The sequence below is a fragment of the Camponotus vicinus genome, unplaced genomic scaffold (assembly GCF_025532165.1).
Source record: "Camponotus vicinus isolate PSW18456_S1 unplaced genomic scaffold, iyCamVici1.0 SCAF_11, whole genome shotgun sequence".
NCBI lineage: Eukaryota > Metazoa > Arthropoda > Insecta > Hymenoptera > Formicidae > Camponotus > Camponotus vicinus.
Window position 1 is genome coordinate 13,827,654 of NW_028141947.1, and position 17,732 is coordinate 13,845,385.

General features: G+C 34.2%; 5 protein-coding genes and 2 pseudogenes across 6 annotated transcripts; 4 read left to right on the forward strand and 3 right to left on the reverse strand.

Moving 5' to 3' along the window:
• Positions 1–209: 209 nt before the first annotated feature.
• On the reverse strand, positions 210–4,944 carry LOC145962301 (transmembrane protein 145). Its single transcript, XM_083083261.1, has 5 exons — positions 3,975–4,944; positions 3,371–3,878; positions 2,907–3,044; positions 2,551–2,806; positions 210–2,476 (listed from the first exon to the last, which is right to left on the reverse strand). The coding sequence occupies exons 1-5, from the start codon at positions 4,355–4,357 to the stop codon at positions 2,286–2,288; spliced, it is 1,476 nt and encodes a 491-aa protein (XP_082939387.1). The 5' UTR covers positions 4,358–4,944; the 3' UTR covers positions 210–2,285.
• An 8-nt stretch (positions 4,945–4,952) lies between these two features.
• LOC145962304 (histone H3) lies at positions 4,953–6,480 on the reverse strand. Its single transcript, XM_083083265.1, has one exon. The coding sequence runs from the start codon at positions 6,425–6,427 to the stop codon at positions 6,017–6,019; it is 411 nt and encodes a 136-aa protein (XP_082939391.1). The 5' UTR covers positions 6,428–6,480; the 3' UTR covers positions 4,953–6,016.
• Positions 6,481–6,625: 145 nt separating this feature from the next.
• Positions 6,626–9,226, forward strand: LOC145962302 (short/branched chain specific acyl-CoA dehydrogenase, mitochondrial pseudogene; annotated as a pseudogene).
• Positions 9,227–11,168: 1,942 nt separating this feature from the next.
• On the forward strand, positions 11,169–12,673 carry LOC145961401 (uncharacterized). Its single transcript, XM_083081553.1, has one exon. It carries the CDS (start codon positions 11,270–11,272, stop codon positions 11,948–11,950), a length of 681 nt encoding a protein of 226 aa, XP_082937679.1. The 5' UTR covers positions 11,169–11,269; the 3' UTR covers positions 11,951–12,673.
• A 178-nt stretch (positions 12,674–12,851) lies between these two features.
• LOC145961404 (histone H4) lies at positions 12,852–13,404 on the reverse strand. Its single transcript, XM_083081556.1, has one exon. It carries the CDS (start codon positions 13,349–13,351, stop codon positions 13,040–13,042), a length of 312 nt encoding a protein of 103 aa, XP_082937682.1. The 5' UTR covers positions 13,352–13,404; the 3' UTR covers positions 12,852–13,039.
• Positions 13,405–14,252: 848 nt separating this feature from the next.
• On the forward strand, positions 14,253–15,738 carry LOC145961400 (15-hydroxyprostaglandin dehydrogenase [NAD(+)] pseudogene; annotated as a pseudogene). Its single transcript, XR_014435635.1, has 2 exons — positions 14,253–15,174; positions 15,511–15,738. The product of XR_014435635.1 is annotated as a 15-hydroxyprostaglandin dehydrogenase [NAD(+)] pseudogene (transcript).
• A 599-nt stretch (positions 15,739–16,337) lies between these two features.
• Positions 16,338–17,572, forward strand: LOC145961399 (15-hydroxyprostaglandin dehydrogenase [NAD(+)]-like). The gene has a single exon (XM_083081551.1). It carries the CDS (start codon positions 16,399–16,401, stop codon positions 17,191–17,193), a length of 795 nt encoding a protein of 264 aa, XP_082937677.1. The 5' UTR covers positions 16,338–16,398; the 3' UTR covers positions 17,194–17,572.
• Positions 17,573–17,732: the final 160 nt, after the last annotated feature.

The following is a 17,732-nucleotide window of genomic DNA, read 5'->3' on the forward strand; positions in this document are numbered from 1 at the left end:
AAAAATTATAACTCAGCATCATGTATATATACAAAAGCTTCACAAAATCTTTTTTTCTTGAAAAAAAAAAAGCTGTAGTTTAAACTTCTTAAATTAAAAACAAAAAAATAGTCTTCCACTTACAAAGTATTACTAAATAAATTCTCTCTTAGCATTCTTGGTAAAATATTAGAAATTATATAATACACAATTACTTAAATCCACAATCACTCACTTGTTATTAAAATAAGATTATAATTAATGATTAAACATACTATTTGCTTTTAAAAAAAGGGCATTATATAATGTGCTAACTTAAAAAAAAAAAAAAATTTAGGGATATCGACACTTTTCCTTTTACTCTGTATATACATATTGCATATATTCATATCTACAATTTATATCTTATCTGAGTTTTTCAAAAATGTACTTAAAATTTTAACTTTAACTGTCAGTAATATCTTATAACATACACACACACATACATACATACATACATTAAAGAAAACAACTGAAGTCAAAAATATAGTTTATACTAAAATTGTCTTCATTTAGTGTTGATATCGATATAAATATATCACATAAAGATTTTACATATCTTATAATCTCATACAAATATATATATATATATATATATATGCATATATATATATATATATTTATATGTGCTAAACATTAAAATATTCCCAAAAAAATAAAAAAATTATACATATAATTATATCATCTAAATCTAAGTTATAAGCTTGAGCAATAATAGTACGATTGAAAAATATTCGCAACTATTGTAAAATTGTATATCAGATTTTCTCAATCATTGTATAATTTACATTCTCTTTGAATAACACAACATTAAATTGTTTAATTAAAATTGCAGAAATAATTTATATATATAATTTTTTTTTGTTCTGATATATGATTCTATTAAAAACTATGCAACTAATAACTGCATTAATAATAAAACTTTGAAAAAAAGATAAAAATTAAACAATTTTCTTTTTAAAATTAAATAAAATAATAATAGATATAAAAATTTTGTTATACAAATATCCCAATAATATTGACTTTTAACTATAGTTTCTTTGGTCAATCTGGAAACGATCTCTTTTTCCAATTGAAATATATAGATAGAAAAGATTATTATTTATCTTATCTAATTGTTAATTTTCTAATCTAATTGTTATTTTTATCTAAATTTCAAATTCCTATTATAATTCTAAAGAAAATAATTTTATTATCTATTTTCAATTATAAATTATTTAAAGGCTATTGATGCTATAAATTGGCCAAAAAATCTACACTTAAAAGAACATATGATAATTATAGAACATCTTGTACAGATCGCACTCTGTTATAATATATAAATCACTATAATTTTTTATACATAAATATATAGTTACTACATATGTAACTTTTAAATTATTTAACTAAAATCAAAATATTAAGAAAATTACATAAGTTTTATTTACCACCACATTTTTGTTCAAACGCACATTGTAATATTGTTCATATGGAGACATGGAATAACTACAAGATAGTGACAAGTAATGAAAAATTAAATAATAATATAAAAATGTATATACCTTACTATAAAATTCAATTTGCAATGATTTTTTATAATATACAATATTATTTGCAATGATCTTTTATGATGTACAATATTAATAAATGTATTGTAGGATTCTTCTTATAACCAAAACGTATATTGAATGGCTGGGAAATGATATATTTGAATGATATTTATTTATAAGTTTAAAATTTTGAATATGATATGAGTAAGTAAAATTACTATTTGGAGAAAATACTTGCACAATAAATTTTAGAGATTATATTATTATTATATATAATTTTTATATTCTAGCGTAATTATATGTAAATTAATTATCTGTTGTAAATCTCAATAACATAAGAATACACATCTACTATCAAGATACATATATTATTCTTCAAATGAGTATTTAATATATTTAATCTTTTTTTTTTTATACATATGTACAAAATTGCTAAGAATAAAATTCATACTTTTATTTAGTTTTGCATATATAAAATTGAAAATTGTATTTAGCACATACTCATATCATACTCATCAGTTACTCACCAGTTGCATCATTTATTAACTTGATATCACATAGCCGAATTTGATGATCAACATATCTCTAATTATAAGATGTGTACAACAATATCTCAGTTCAATAGTACATATTAGAATATCCATTCTATTAGAGTGACCATTTGGCAAATGTACATCACATCATTTGTAATTAGAAACTTCGTTTATCATTGTTTAATATATCTCCAATGGACGAATATTAAGTGATTATTTTACTGAGTTCTGGCGGCTCTACATAATTATTTAATACATGCGGCGCTTCGTTAAATTCATCGAGTTCATCACCGTTATCCGTACCTTGCGCAAGTAGAAAGTATTGTTCACTTCTGGTGGGCCATAATAAATGAGCCATTACACAATAAGCAAAACAGTCTGCTGAATATGTTATACCTATAAATAAAAATGCGTAAAAAATATGATTAAAAAATAAATTGACATTTTATAAATTTAATAATTTTATTTACCTAATAACAATTTAAACCTCCACAGTGCGCTCACTTGAAGCGCTATAAGTGCTATAATGGGTAGATATATAAACCAAACTAACGATGATGCACCAAAATGAAGGAGAAAATTCAATTTTTGAGTATTATGCTCATATGTCATGGTGTTTCTAAGTTCATACAGAAACCATACCATTATGGCACTTCGGAATAATAATATGAACCATCCTGGCCAAGTTTGATATTCATCTATGTCTTCAATAATGTCAACTTCTGTCTGAAAACCAAAATTTGTACGTTAACAAAATAAATTTATATATTTATGGCAAATGCACAACATACACAAAACTAATTAGGAATATGCGACATATAGTTACCATATTCCATACATATAACAAGATGTGAACTACTCCATAACAAAACCATATCGCAAACACCAGTGGTTTCCATGTTAATTCCATTCTCGTTACTGCCCATCCTTTAGCAAGCAAGAGCAATAATAACATGAAAGATGTCTAAAAATATAAAAATAATTTAGTATTTAGGATGCACACATATTACTATTTTTCAAATTACTATCTAATTTTTAAACTTTTTAAATATTTACACAAATTTGTCACATAAATTATTATTTTGAAATTAATTATATTATTAAGAATTTTATAAATTACTATTAAAATCTTTTAACAATCTTTTGAAGAATTAATTAGATTAAAGGATATAACATTGCATAAAATATATATTGGACCGTTTAATTTTATACGTACATATAAATTTATAATTATTTAAATTTGATAGCATATATTTTATGAGAAGATGATTTACGAGATATTTTCCTTACCCGTGATAGGATATCAAAAATATCACCTGCAACTTCTAATTGCTCATAACCCACTCCGTCTAGTGCAAATTTCAATACGTGTATCAAGATTAAACATATTGCCACAAATTCTAATAATAAACTAGCAGTGAACAATCTTGTTACAGGATGCTTTTGCAATCTTACTGCGTACAACTGCAGTGGCACTAATATGATGTAACACAGAAAGAACAATAAGTATAGCTCCATGGTGTCCTGTCTGTCGTAGGAGAACTGATAAGTCAAACTATTTAGGCCACTAATGTTTGGATTGCCATTTACTAGCCAGATATCATATTTCAACTCATCGTGTTTGCTGTAATATTCCCACTGACAAGTTGTTCTGTTTCTATAGCATGCAACCAGGCTCATATACCAGAATCGTGGCTGCCAAAAATCTTGTATAACGTACGTGAATTGATGTCCTTTTACAATATTCCATACAGAGTCTTCGTCCGGACACAATTTATCTCGAGGACACGGGACTCGCCTTCAAGAAGGCAAAATTATTGTATTAAATATACATGTGTAAATAAAAAGAAATAACGCAAGTGACCAATTATAGAGGATATCTCGCGTTACATACCTCAGGAAATCTTGACCTTCCTCGTTGCAGTGCGGATCGTAGGAACTCTTTTTCAACGTGTTGAACATGTAGGCGCACGCGGTGCTCTTGTCCATCAGCGTGCGATTGCCGTAATACTCGAGGAAATGACCACGATCGAGTATCGCCAGAGTGATAGGCACATCGAAGTCCGTTGTCGCGGTCACATTGCCGAATATATAACCGTACGAGTCCTTCTGTCGATGACGGTCGGTCTTCTGGAAGCCGAACTTGACGAGGAAACGGAAGAACTCCCTCGTGTTGAATGTACCGGTGATGTGCGTGGAGTGCGCGTAGTCCGGCTGCAGCGACAGACAGAGCAGCCACACGCACAGGACGCGCGTCAGCCTACGACGGGCGGTCATTTTTCGAAACGCGGACGCGGCTCCCGGAGCGCGTTCCTCCCCCGCTCGCCCGATCGCCTCGTCCCGAGAGAGCCGTCACGACGTCGAGCCGACGACGGGCACCCTCAGCATCTTCTCGCGCGACAACGCGCGCCACAGCTGTTACCGCACCGCATGCGACGCGAACACTCGACCGTCCCGACTCGGCCCGCGAATACCTTTCTCATCGAAGCGCGACGAGACCCTCGCGACACTCCCGCCGCTGCGACATTCTCCTCTTGTTGTCGTCGTCTTGTTACCGTCGACGTAGCTGTCGGCACGTCGGGTCGGGAGAGCGTTAATGACCCGTCGTCATGTGCACTCCCTCGCGCTTTGAACTCGCCTTTTCCTATCGATTTTCCCCACCCAAACAGACGGTCCGCTCGGAGAAGAGAAATTGCTCGTCTGACATCGCCTCGTGGATGTGATATGTGACTCTCCTCCACGAGGTGCGCGTTTCCCGAGCTTCCGTACGTTAAGAAATCGCGCGGAAGAGAGAGGGAGGAGGAGGAAAAGAGAGAGAGAGAGAGAGAGTTTTAAATACATTGGCGAATACTGCTGACGATCGCGTTTATATACGAGTTTTTTTCATTAGCATAACGAGTCTTTTGCCAATTGTCAAAAATATATTTTTATTATATAGCACGACTAAAGGCGATACGAAGGGCACGACGATATTTAATATATATTACCACGTTATTTAATCTCGCAATGAATTCTCTAACGCAGATTTTCATTGTATTTTTTTGCAACAATATATTAAATAATTAATAATAAGATTTACTTTCATTTATATTTATGTATAAGGGGGATGACATTTTTCAAAAACACGCTATAAATATCTCTCTTTAAGCGAGTACAAATAGATTTGTTTCTTGAATGACGTACAATGACTCGGAAGAAATTGATACATTTATAAATAAATTTAATACCAATGCATGTTGACTTTAAGATTAACCGATAATATTTATCGTATCACCTTGCATGATGACATCAATTATCATAGATGGAAAATGAAATTTCAGTAAGTTTTTTATACAACCTGACAAGCCTAATCGTCTTTCGTTGCATATATTATATTCTGCAGGAAGCAGGAAAATGATTGGCTTGATTTGTAATGATTTCGTTTTTTAACTGACAAAATGTACAAAATATAATACAACATATTAAAATATTATTTCTGCGCATACTACAAAAGCGCGCTAAAATTATACTCGTATATTCATAATTTGTAAAAATGGAATTGACGTCGTTCTTTATCATTTTTTTTATCATGTACTACGTCTTATCACTTGGCGACATCCGGTTACTTATACGAATTATTTCTTAGAAACAGAAATTTATATTCAATATCCATAAATTTGCATAATGGACTAGAGTATAAATAGAATTTGTACTGAAAATATAAATGTAAACTACAAATTGATCCTTATATAAGTCAGACTATGAACGCGACTTATTAGGAAAATTTAAATATCTTCTTGCAAATAAATATATATAAAAGTTTACATAAATTATTAAAACTTATATTATCTATCAAGTTATGTATATAAAAATTGATATGCAAGCGTAAAATGTTCCTCCATAAGAAGATTTTTGGCCCTGAAAAGGGCCGATTTTTTTTTTTTGAAAAAAATGAATTCAAGCACGCTCTCCACGAATTCTACGAGCTAACTGGATGTCTTTAGGCATGATGGTAACTCTCTTGGCGTGAATAGCACAGAGATTGGTGTCTTCGAATAACCCGACGAGATAAGCCTCGCTCGCTTCTTGCAAGGCCATAACGGCCGAGCTCTGGAAGCGAAGATCGGTTTTAAAGTCTTGAGCGATCTCGCGAACCAATCGCTGGAACGGAAGCTTGCGGATCAGCAGCTCCGTGCTCTTCTGGTAACGACGGATCTCACGAAGAGCGACGGTTCCAGGACGATAACGATGCGGCTTCTTCACGCCACCAGTTGCAGGCGCACTCTTACGCGCCGCTTTCGTCGCCAACTGTTTACGCGGGGCCTTGCCACCGGTGGATTTACGAGCAGTTTGCTTAGTTCTTGCCATGTCGAACAGACGCGTACACAACAGCGAGCTATAGCGATGTGAAAAGACACGAGACGCGCTTCGCTTATATAGGGTAGCCGCTCCGTCTGCAGACAGCTGATTGGCTGGCGGAACGGTGGTGGGGATGCATAAACTACGCATGAGTAGATTGCGAGTCCAGGTGGCGGTTGATGTCACGATGCGTGTACTCCAGTTTACTCGTTCATTTCGTCAGTCAACGTTGGCCAACGCACATCTCTCTTAGCGAGTGCTGTTATTTTAAGTATCTAATGCCACTCGTGAGTTTTATGATACGTTTGTCGTATATCGTAGCTAACGTATCGTGTGCGTTCAGCTGAATTTGCTTGACTTGAAATTAAACACATCCGTATATTGACTCGTGCAGGCATTTAAATGAATTATAATGACTCATTAGGCATTCAAATGAGTCATAATTGTTTGCATTTTTAATCACATTCTTCATATTACTACAGCGACAAGTGATGAATACAATAGCATTTAGTTATTTTCTCGAATCTAAAATTTTCAAATCATTCTTATCTTTAATAAAACATGAAGAATGCCAACTTGACAAGTTTGACTTGGTTTAAACAATAACGAAAAAATATATTTTGAAACAGTGCTTCTTTTAAATTTAAAGAATATATTTCGATGTGTTTTCAGAATTATTTCATTAGTTTAAGAAATTATTCTATTGCAAATATTCGTCTTAGTAAAAAGAAGAAAGCGAATAAGTCTAATATTCACGAAGATTCTCTGCAATCTATTTTTAATCGTAATTTTTATTAAATAAATGTACGATCATTGCAACATAAAAAACGCAAATTGGATAAGTGTCATAAGGTTTCCTTCAAATACATGAAATTTAACAAGTGCTTCAACATTTGTCAATGATTATTTCAATGATTTTACAGATTTATTTAATTTTTTTTAAATTATCTCTAAGGCCTAGTTCCACAACTATTCTAACCGAAGTTTAACTCGTTAAAGGAGGATTTACATTGCGTCCCAAATCCATTGTATCCAATCGGACGTCATACATCGGACATTCAACGTAATGTAAATCCTCCTTTAACGAGTTAAACTTCGGTTAAAGTAAGTTGTGGAACTGGGCCTTACACCTCTTTTGTTTCCTGTTGCATTATATTGTAATATTTCCTTTCCAAGATATTTAAAAGTTAAAGGCTACCTCTTCATGGTCCGCGTGCCGACTTTTAATCGAATGCCACGCCACGTAACGTTTCACATTCGTGTGTCGTTCGATGGGATTCGTTAGATCGCAGCATTAGGTGTTCTAACGAATCAGACTGCGTGAAATTATTCCAACTGACACGTCCAACATCGACGTTGTCAGTCTATAAATTAACATCAGAGAGTGCAGGTTTCGCTGATTATATTCTTACGATTATCATGTATCCGTCTATATTCCGATCTGTCTCACGTTGCGTACAAGGCGCATGCGCGACACGCAAGTTTCATTTACACGCATCGCGCTTTCGTCATTGCACCGGTCCTTTAACACACTTTACAGACGATGAACTTATGACGAAGGAAATGGTTGCTAGACTGGCTAAAGAAGAGATCGCCCCGCTCGTGCGAAAGATGGAAAAGGAAGAAAGGATAGACGGCGGTGTCTTCCGGAAACTCTTTGAAAATGGTCTGATGGGTATCGAAATTCCAACCAAGTACGGTGGAACGGGAAGCAACTTTATGAATACAATACTGACTATCGAAGAAATCGCCAAGGTCGACCCGTCGGTGTCCATTGCTGTTGACATTCAGAATACTTTGATAAATTCATTGATACTTAAACTGGGATCCGAGGAGCAAAAACAAAAGTATTTACCCAAATTAGCTCAGGATTCTGTAGGTAGTTTCTGTCTGTCGGAACCTGGCTCAGGATCGGACGCCTTTTCTTTAAAAACCGAAGCGAAAAAAGTTGGTGCCGAGTACGTGATCGATGGTACAAAAATGTGGATCTCGAATACCGACGTAGCGCAAGTTTTTGTGCTTTTCGCTAATGCTAATCCCTTCGCCGGCTATCGTGGCATCACGACTTTTCTCGTGGATCGCGATACACCTGGTCTCACGGTAGCTAAACCGGAGAGTAAAGTAGGCATGAAAGCGTCGTATACTTCCATGGTCCATTTCGACAACGTCAGAATACCCGAGGACAATTTATTGGGAGAGTTTGGACATGGATATAAGTACGCGGCTGGATTTCTGAACGAGGGTAGAATCGGTATCGGGGCACAGATGATCGGTCTAGCACAGGGCTGCCTAGACGCGACAGTACCATACACGTTGGAAAGAAAGCAATTTGGAAAGGAAATTTTCTCCTTCCAAGCTCTGCAACATCAAATAGCCCAAGCGATAACGGAACTGGAATGCGCTAGATTACTCGTTTACAATGCGGCAAGATTGGTAGAGGCTAAAGAAGATGTCATAAAAGAAGCGGCCATGGCGAAGCTCGTCGCATCCGAAACTGCATGCCGTATCACTGCAAAATGCATAGATATTATGGGAGGTGTCGGTTTTACAACTGATTTTCCTCAAGAAAAGTATTTTAGGGACTCTAAAATCGGTAACATTTATGAAGGTACAAGTAATATGCAATTGTCGACAATTGCGAAATGTATTCGCAAGCAATATTCATAATAACAGCAAGGGTGATTTTTTTTTAAATTACAATTTATTATATATTATTCATATTAATTTTTCATTTTTTCTAAGACGTAAAACATGGATATCAGCAATGTGATATGTATGTTTTACATTTTTACAATTATTAATTACAATTGTTAAATCATTAATAATTTATTCGTTACAATTATAAAAATAAACATACATATCACATTGCTATTGATTGCTGATATTATCAAATATTCTTAATATATGTATGATATAAATATATAAATAAACAGTTTACATAAGTGTTTCTTATCTACTTAATTAAGAAAAGTATAAATAAAATATATTTTTTGAATTATAAGTTTTATATATATATATATATATATATATATATATATATATATGTATGTCCATATCACGTTTCAGAAAACATTAAAAATTAATAAATTAATATGAATAATACATATGATAAATTACAATTTAAAAAACAATTATACTTGCTACTAATTATGACTGTTGCTTATGAATATATTTCGTAACCTACTGCGTTTTTTTATATTAGTATATAAAAAATAAATATAATATATTAGATTTATTAACATGTAATATTTAGGGGCTTTGTTTTTTGTGAGAAATTTGTAGAATCAATACTGATGATATAAATATATTTTTAAAGTATATTTTTTATCTACTATAGATATCAAAAAAACATGTTGCCTTTATATTAGAGTTTGGTACAGTTCAAATCGATATTGTCATGAATTAGAAATCAATACGTAGCACAAATATTCTAGAAAAATGTAGTTGAAAGTTTAATAAATTACAAAACATATATATAAATATATATATAAATGCAGAGAAATGTAACGAAATAAGTGTGACTTTAATAAACGAATGTACGAGTCGGCTACGGTATAAGCGACTTTAATAAATGTAGATATAAAAGGTTTTTTTAAGAATATCATTAATACATATATGTATTACAATTCCAACATTTGCATTTATTAGTTTACTTGTTCAGTATGTCACAAATACATGCAATTATGTAACAAATTACTATATCGTCCTGTCGATATAACATGTGTCAAATATATACGCGACAGTAACGCTATTGGTTTAGCAAAAATTGTGACGAAATGTATCGTGTGAAAATTATTTAATAGTAATAAAAATTCTATTATAATTTCTATTAACTTTTATACCTTTATCTCTTGCAACTAACCGACACGAAATAAATAAAATAACTTTGCACATTCACCTTATATTGACCTACATGATTTTAAAAAAATGATCAAAGTTGCTTTAAAAGCGCACAAATCAAATTTTCACTTCTGCTGCATTAATAATAATTATTATTAATTTAAAAGAGTCAAATTAACAAAAAATACATTATCGGATCGATTTATTATATTCTTCCCAAATACGTAGGATAGGTATAGCTGTACGAAAATCTGCGCAGTATTCGCTCCTCGTCTCGTCAAAAAAAAACATTTCAGAATTAATTATCCAGACGATTTATTTGCAACGTTGGCGATAAATTTCCTAATGGACGATGATTAAAATTCGATCGAAGAATCCATCGATTTGCATTATATACCATTAAGCTACGAAGCAACAAGGCCATTTGCCTCGTACATCTTACGAGCGCGCGTATCCCGAGAGGCTGCGAATTAAGCTTCTTATTTTCAGAATACAAGCCGATACGAGTCGGAAACGATTGATCGGGAGCACGGGGTCGTCCCGCCGGAATATCTTCTCGGAGAGATGACATGGGAAATGTCGAGGGAAAAGCTCGGTTTTCATGTTTTTCCGTGACCTTTGCTATCGGCACCGAGAGACGCAAACGACAAAATTTCATCGTGGATAAAAAGCGACGACGCGAGGGACGCCGGAGACGATCGAGGACGAAACCGCATACACTTGGCTATCGATCGATCCGGTTCGCGATTTTCGCAGGGCCTCGGTGTCGGAGAAATAACGTCGCAAAGTCAAAGTGCATTTACCACTCCGTCATTTTCAGCGAAACTAACGGGCCGATATATTGGGTAGGACTCTCTCCATGGTCCGCGCTCCCGGTACTAGAGCGCGTCGCTAGCGACTCGAGAACAAACTGACTATTCTGCACTTTGTAGAATCTTGAACACAGAGAGAAAGAGAGAGAGAGAGAGAGAGAGACGATCGTTTTGTACGCAAAACTCACTCGTTGAAAAAATGGAGGACAAAGTTAACACTGGAAACTCCGCTGTCGAGACCGCCGAGAGCAATTCCGCTCCGGCTAAGAAGACTAACAAGAGCAAGGCTAAACCGCAGGAAAAGAAGGCGACGCGGCCATCGACCTCCGAGATGGTGAGAACGGCCATCAAAGAGTTGAAGGATCACAAGGGCTCGTCTCTGCAAGCGATTAAGAAGTACATTGTGGCGACTTACAAGGTGGACGGTGAGAAGGTCGCGCCGTTTGTCAGGAGATACTTGAAGGCTGCCGTCACGTCGGGCGTCGTCGTGCAAACCAAGGGGAAAGGCGCTTCCGGATCCTTCAAATTATCGACGGACACTTCCAAGCCTAAGCCTAAAGCGAAAGTGAAGCGCGCTTCCAAACCGGTGACGAAGAAAGACAAAATCGAAAAGACTACGACAGCGCGAAAACCAGCCGCCACGAAGAAAGCGGCCGCTGCTAAGAAAGTGATCGAGAGTCCGAAGAAACAGCCCGCTCAGAAGAAAGCCGCCGCCGCCGCCGCCGCTAAATCTGTCGGAAAGAAGAAGGGTAAGGCTGCCGCAGAGACGAAGGCACCGTCGAAAGCTAAGAAAGCTGTAAAGGCACCCGCGGCGAAGACCAAGACACCGAAACCTAAAAAAGCAGCAGCGAAAGCCGTAGTAATTTCCGCAAAAAAATAATTATTCTGCTCGCTACAATTTCAAATGGCCCTTTTCAGGGCCCAAATCATTTCATACGCGAGGAACAATTTCAAAAAATTGCAATCGATACATACCTCATTCTACCTCTCCCATAAAAATATATTTTATTAGACATTTTAATTTATATTCCTGATAGATCTTTTAGTAAAAATTGACATGAGTTTTTCCGTTAATATTATATAATATAGCATGTTACTTAAAGAAAAAGAATCATGTTATATTATAGAAAAACCTTGACGTATTTATGAGACTGAGATTTTTTTATAAATATATTTATAAGATTAATATATAATGAAAGATATTGTTTTCTGTTGAGAAATTTTAAATGTCAAGTATGAGAGTAATGATAACAATTATATTAAAATATAGTAAAACTACATAATATTTAAAAGTACCTGATGAAATGCTACTTAGCTATATTTTTATTCGTATACACATTATATAATATATTAATATTAAAATTGTTATATATATTCTTATATTTATGTGTGCACAATTAAGTTAATAAATTTGCTATGATATATTGAAATATGCAATTTAAAAGTACAATTGAAAGAACTAAAAAGGATATATGCACGTATTATAAAAAGTGCTACGTAATGCACACGTGACACTTAAAAGCATTAATGTTTTTGCGCATCTGTTTTACGTAAATATGCTGAATTAAAAATAACATTAATAATAAATATTTATAAATTCTTATACGTTTTGCGCACTATATTTGCAAGCAAATCTATTAATATTATTTAATTATCAATTTTATACAAAATCTTTTTCCGATTTAATAGATTAATTTATATAGAATTTAAATTATAAAATTCTTATTCATATATTAATATTAATTATTATTTATATGATGAATGAAAAAGTCTGAAATAACTTATATGTTTATTAATTTTATTACTTTCGAAATTACTTTTAATATACATTTTTATTAGTTTTGAAATTACTTATTCTCAAATAAAATTTGGATAGTATAATATACATGCTTTCTAAGACAATTCCGACGTATGACAAATTGGTGGCCCTGAAAAGGGCCGTTTTGATTCTGACGAGTATCGGGTCGCATTAACCACCAAAACCATACAAGGTTCTTCCTTGCCGTTTCAAGGCATAGACCACGTCCATAGCGGTTACGGTCTTCCTCTTGGCATGCTCGGTATAAGTTACAGCATCGCGGATAACATTTTCCAGGAAGACTTTCAAGACACCTCTCGTCTCTTCGTATATCAAGCCAGAAATTCGCTTGACACCGCCACGTCTCGCCAAACGACGTATAGCTGGCTTGGTGATACCCTGGATGTTATCACGCAAGACCTTCCTATGCCGTTTGGCTCCTCCTTTTCCCAATCCTTTTCCTCCCTTACCGCGACCAGTCATCTTGTACTACGATACGTATTCTACGACGTTTCGACGAAGAATGTGCTTCCGAGAGCCGAGCGAGGCCCCTTATAAAGCCGCATCGGCAGTACTATCCCCACCACTGCATCAACAGCCAATCCCCGATCAGCTGACCAGTGAGAAATGAGTACAGGTTGTTAGCATTGAAAATCGAAATTGATTTGTGTTTTTTGCTTACACGAGTTATTTTGCTGTTATCTCACATTTTAAATTTAATATTAATCTATCTCTTACAAAAATGTATATAGCTTATTATATCACTTGTTAAAGAATAATACTACTTTGGCCATGTATACTATAATAATACTGGATTGCCACTTTTTTATGTTTATGATATAAATATTTATAGAACAATTTTATAGTCATATTTTTTTTTTTTTTTTTTATGTTCGATATTTTGTGTAGTGTGTATATACAATCTTTTAACTTCTATGCAATTTTAGTTGCACTAATCCTTCGCACTCTGCACATTTTTACATGACAATAATAATTTATTCGTAACGGAATTTGAATATAAAATTTGTATTTATAGTTTTACTTTTTGTACAATATTATATATTTGTTATTGCTGTATAATAAATAGAACTTAATTAATTAAAAATTATTATATCTCCAAATTTCTCTCTTAATAGATCTCTAGAAATTATGTAAATTTTATAAATAACGATTGCACTAACAAAATATGCAAAAATAATGATTTTGTTTCTGTTAAAGAGTATGAATTTAAATCTTTAACTTGATTCGAGTGTATTATCATGAAATAAATATTTGAATTATATAAAAGAAAAATGTTATAAAATTTTAAGACAAACGTGGCAGATAAAAATCAATAATCTATCAAAATTGCAAATAATGATAAAGTGTATACAACACAACGAATACTCCTTCATCCCTACCCTACCTTGCTCGTCGACGAATAGTAAAGGCGCGATAAAGGGCTATATATATTTATATCGAATTCAAATCGCGCTTTGCGATATTCGCATTCGTTAAACGCTTCTCGAAAGCAAGATGGACAACGTGCACGATAAGACGGTGATGATCACCGGAGGAGCCGAAGGATTAGGCTACAAGTACGCGGAAATATTGCTTCTTAACGGTGCCAAAAGTGTGGCGATAATCGATTTGCCGACGTCGAACGGTGAAAACGCGGCGATCGCGTTGCAGAAGGAGTCTGGAACGGAACGCGTTATCTTCGTCGCCTGTGACGTAGCAAAGGCCGAAGACCTAAGAAAAGCATTCGAGAAAGTCATCGATACGTTCGGCACTATCGATATTCTCATCAACAACGCCGGTATATTTGACGAGAGACACAAGTGGGAAGCGGCGATCGACATCAATCTCAAGGCGCTTATTCACGGCTCGTATCTGGCCCTGGAGCACATGGGAAAATACAAAGGTGGCAAGGGAGGCGTGATCGTCAACGTCTCGTCTGTACTTGGATTAAGCGTGTTTCCCGCGGCACCGGTATACACGGCTTCGAAACACGGCGTTCTTGGATTCAGTCAGGCTCTGGCGGGTCTGTACGACTACACCGGAGTGCTAGTCCTTATAATGTGTCCAGGCGACACAAAAACAAAGCTAATCGACAACATCTTGGACAAAGTTATCCATTTCATCGACGCGAAATACGCTGAAGAGATTGTCCTTAAAGAGACCCAATCAATCGAGAATGCGGCCACCGCGATGCTAGATCTCATTCAGAAAGGTAAAAACGGAGCGGTTTGGGTGAGCGAGAATGATCAACCATCATACGCTGTGGACTTCCCTCATTATTCCACGCGATCTTTACCTGTATAAAGGTAATGTTTAATAAAGTGATATAAATTAATATATATTAATTATTAATTAATATATATTAATTATTAATTAATATATATTAATTATTAATTGATATGTAATAAATTGATGAAAGATGAATTGTTAACTTGACTAGATGTGTTTAGTTAATTATCACTCTTTTAATTAAATATTTAAATCAATAATTAATTTAAGTTAATTATCACTCTTTTAATTAAATATTTAAATATTCCAACTAAAAAATGACAATTGACTGAACTCATTTAATCGAGTTAACAATTTTGTTCTCGGTGTATGTGACTTGTTTTTAATTCGATCACTTTTATTCCCTCGAACAGCTGATCGAGCTGGATCGTCGAGACCGGTCACAAATCGAATTTTCTCTAGTTGGGCAAGAGAAATAAAAACGCGTTGAAAACTTAAATATTGATGGATTTGTGTTCTTTGACTATACAAATTATGTTGTTGTGTCTCACTTTAAATGTAACATTAATCTGTCTCTTACAAAAATGTATGTATTTTATTAATCTCACTTGTTAAAGAATAATATATATTTTGTGTCACATATGCTATCATAATATGCGCGTTCGTAATATAATTGAATATAAATTTCGCATTTATAATTTTATCTTTATACAATATTTTATATTTATATTATATTATATATTTATATTATATTAATGTTATATTATATATTTACAGCGTATTTATTACATCGCCTTTAGTTTTCGTACTATAATAAATAGAAATTAATTAATTAAAAATTATTAGATCTTCATATTCCTCTATTAATAAATACTCTTATTTATGCAAATTTTATAAATATCGATTGCGCACGAACGAGATATGCAAAGATAATGATTATATTTCGGTTAAAGAGTATGAATTTAAACTTTTAGCTTCGAATGTATTATAATGGAATGAGTATTTGAATTATATAATAGGCAAACATCAAACTTTCAGATAAACATGGCAGTAAAAATCATTAATCTAGCAGATTAGCAAATCTAGCAGATCATCATTAAAGTAGCAGATAATGATAAAGTACATACAACATAACGAATACTTATTCGTATTTTGCTTTATCATTATCTGCTACAAATACTTATACTTCTTCATCCCTACCCTACTACAGATTAGCGTATAAAAGACATATATATGACTTACATCAATTGCACGCAAATCATTTTGCAATACGAAGTCATCAAACGCTTCTCGAAGACAAGATGGACAACGTTCGCGATAAGACGGTGATGATCACCGGAGGAGCCGGAGGAATAGGCTACAAGTTCGCGGAAGTATTGGTTCTTAATGGTGCCAAAAGTGTGGCGATAATCGATTTGCCGACGTCGAACGGTGAAAATGCGGCGATCACGTTGCAGAAGAAGTCTGGAACGGGACGCGTTATCTTCGTCCCCTGTGACGTGGCAAAGGCCGAAGATCTAAACGGAGCATTCAAAAAAGTCGTCGATACGTTCGGGACTCTCGATATTCTCATCAACAACGCCGGTATATTTAACGACAAATACAAGTGGGAAGAGACGATCGACATCAATCTCAAGGCGGTCATTCGCGGCTCGTATCTGGCCCTGGAGCACATGGGAAAGTACAACGGCGGCAAGGGAGGCGTGATCGTCAACGTCTCGTCTATACTTGGATTATCTGTGCTTTTCTCGGGACCGGTATACACGGCTTCGAAATACGGCGTACTTGGATTCAGTCAGGCTCTGGCGGGTCTGTACGACTACACCGGGGTGCGAGTTCTCATAATATGTCCAGGCATGACGAGCACGAATCTAAGCGACAACGTGGCAGACAGAGTTATCCATTTCCTCGACGCGGAATACGCCGAACAGTCTGCCGAGCAGTTTAAGCCGATCCAAGCGGTTGACAACGTGGCTGCCGCGTTGCTGGATCTCATACAGAAAGGTAAAAACGGAGCCGCTTGGGTCAGCGAGCACGATCAGCCACCGTACGCCGTGGATTTCCCTCATTATTCCACGCGATCTTTACCTGTGTAAAGTTAATATTTGATAAGTTGGTACACTGAGGAAAAAAAGTTGTTAACTTGATCAAGTGCGTTTAGTCAATTATCACTTTTTTAATTGAAATATTTAAATCAAATAATACTGAAATATTCCAATTAAGAAAGTGATAACTAAACTCATTTAATCAAGTTGATAATTTTTTTTCTTAATGTATTTAACTTATTTGTCATTCGATGACTTCGATTTCTGCTTCGATTAAACGACGGTTTTATACATATCGACAAATATAAATATTATGTCAATTATATGTAAAGATTGTATAGAATATAATATATATAAAAATATGTACATTGTAAGAATACATATGTAAAAATTATATATAATATAAATCATATTGCATATTAAAATACAACATCTTCATTTCCAAATTCCAAGATCTATCTAAAAGTCAAGCGTATCTGATATTATCAATATTATTGGTGAAAATCACGTAAAATAAGCTTTGTCATATATATTATATCTTATGTTAACACTGATGACAATTCGAATTAGATTTGTCTAATAATAAATAC

Excerpts from the sequence above, each read along its gene's own strand:
- LOC145962301 (XM_083083261.1), bottom strand. The coding sequence starts at position 4,357 with ATGACCGCCCGTCGTAGGCTGACGCGCGTCCTGTGCGTGTGGCTGCTC. Across the intron at positions 3,879-3,974 it reads GAAGGTCAAGATTTCCTGAG|GCGAGTCCCGTGTCCTCGAG; the intron begins GTATGTAACGCG and ends GCCTTCTTGAAG. Across the intron at positions 3,045-3,370 it reads TTTTTGATATCCTATCACGG|ACATCTTTCATGTTATTATT; the intron begins GTAAGGAAAATA and ends TTATATTTTTAG.
- LOC145962304 (XM_083083265.1), bottom strand. The coding sequence starts at position 6,427 with ATGGCAAGAACTAAGCAAACTGCTCGTAAATCCACCGGTGGCAAGGCC.
- LOC145961401 (XM_083081553.1), top strand. The coding sequence starts at position 11,270 with ATGGAGGACAAAGTTAACACTGGAAACTCCGCTGTCGAGACCGCCGAG.
- LOC145961404 (XM_083081556.1), bottom strand. The coding sequence starts at position 13,351 with ATGACTGGTCGCGGTAAGGGAGGAAAAGGATTGGGAAAAGGAGGAGCC.
- LOC145961399 (XM_083081551.1), top strand. The coding sequence starts at position 16,399 with ATGGACAACGTTCGCGATAAGACGGTGATGATCACCGGAGGAGCCGGA.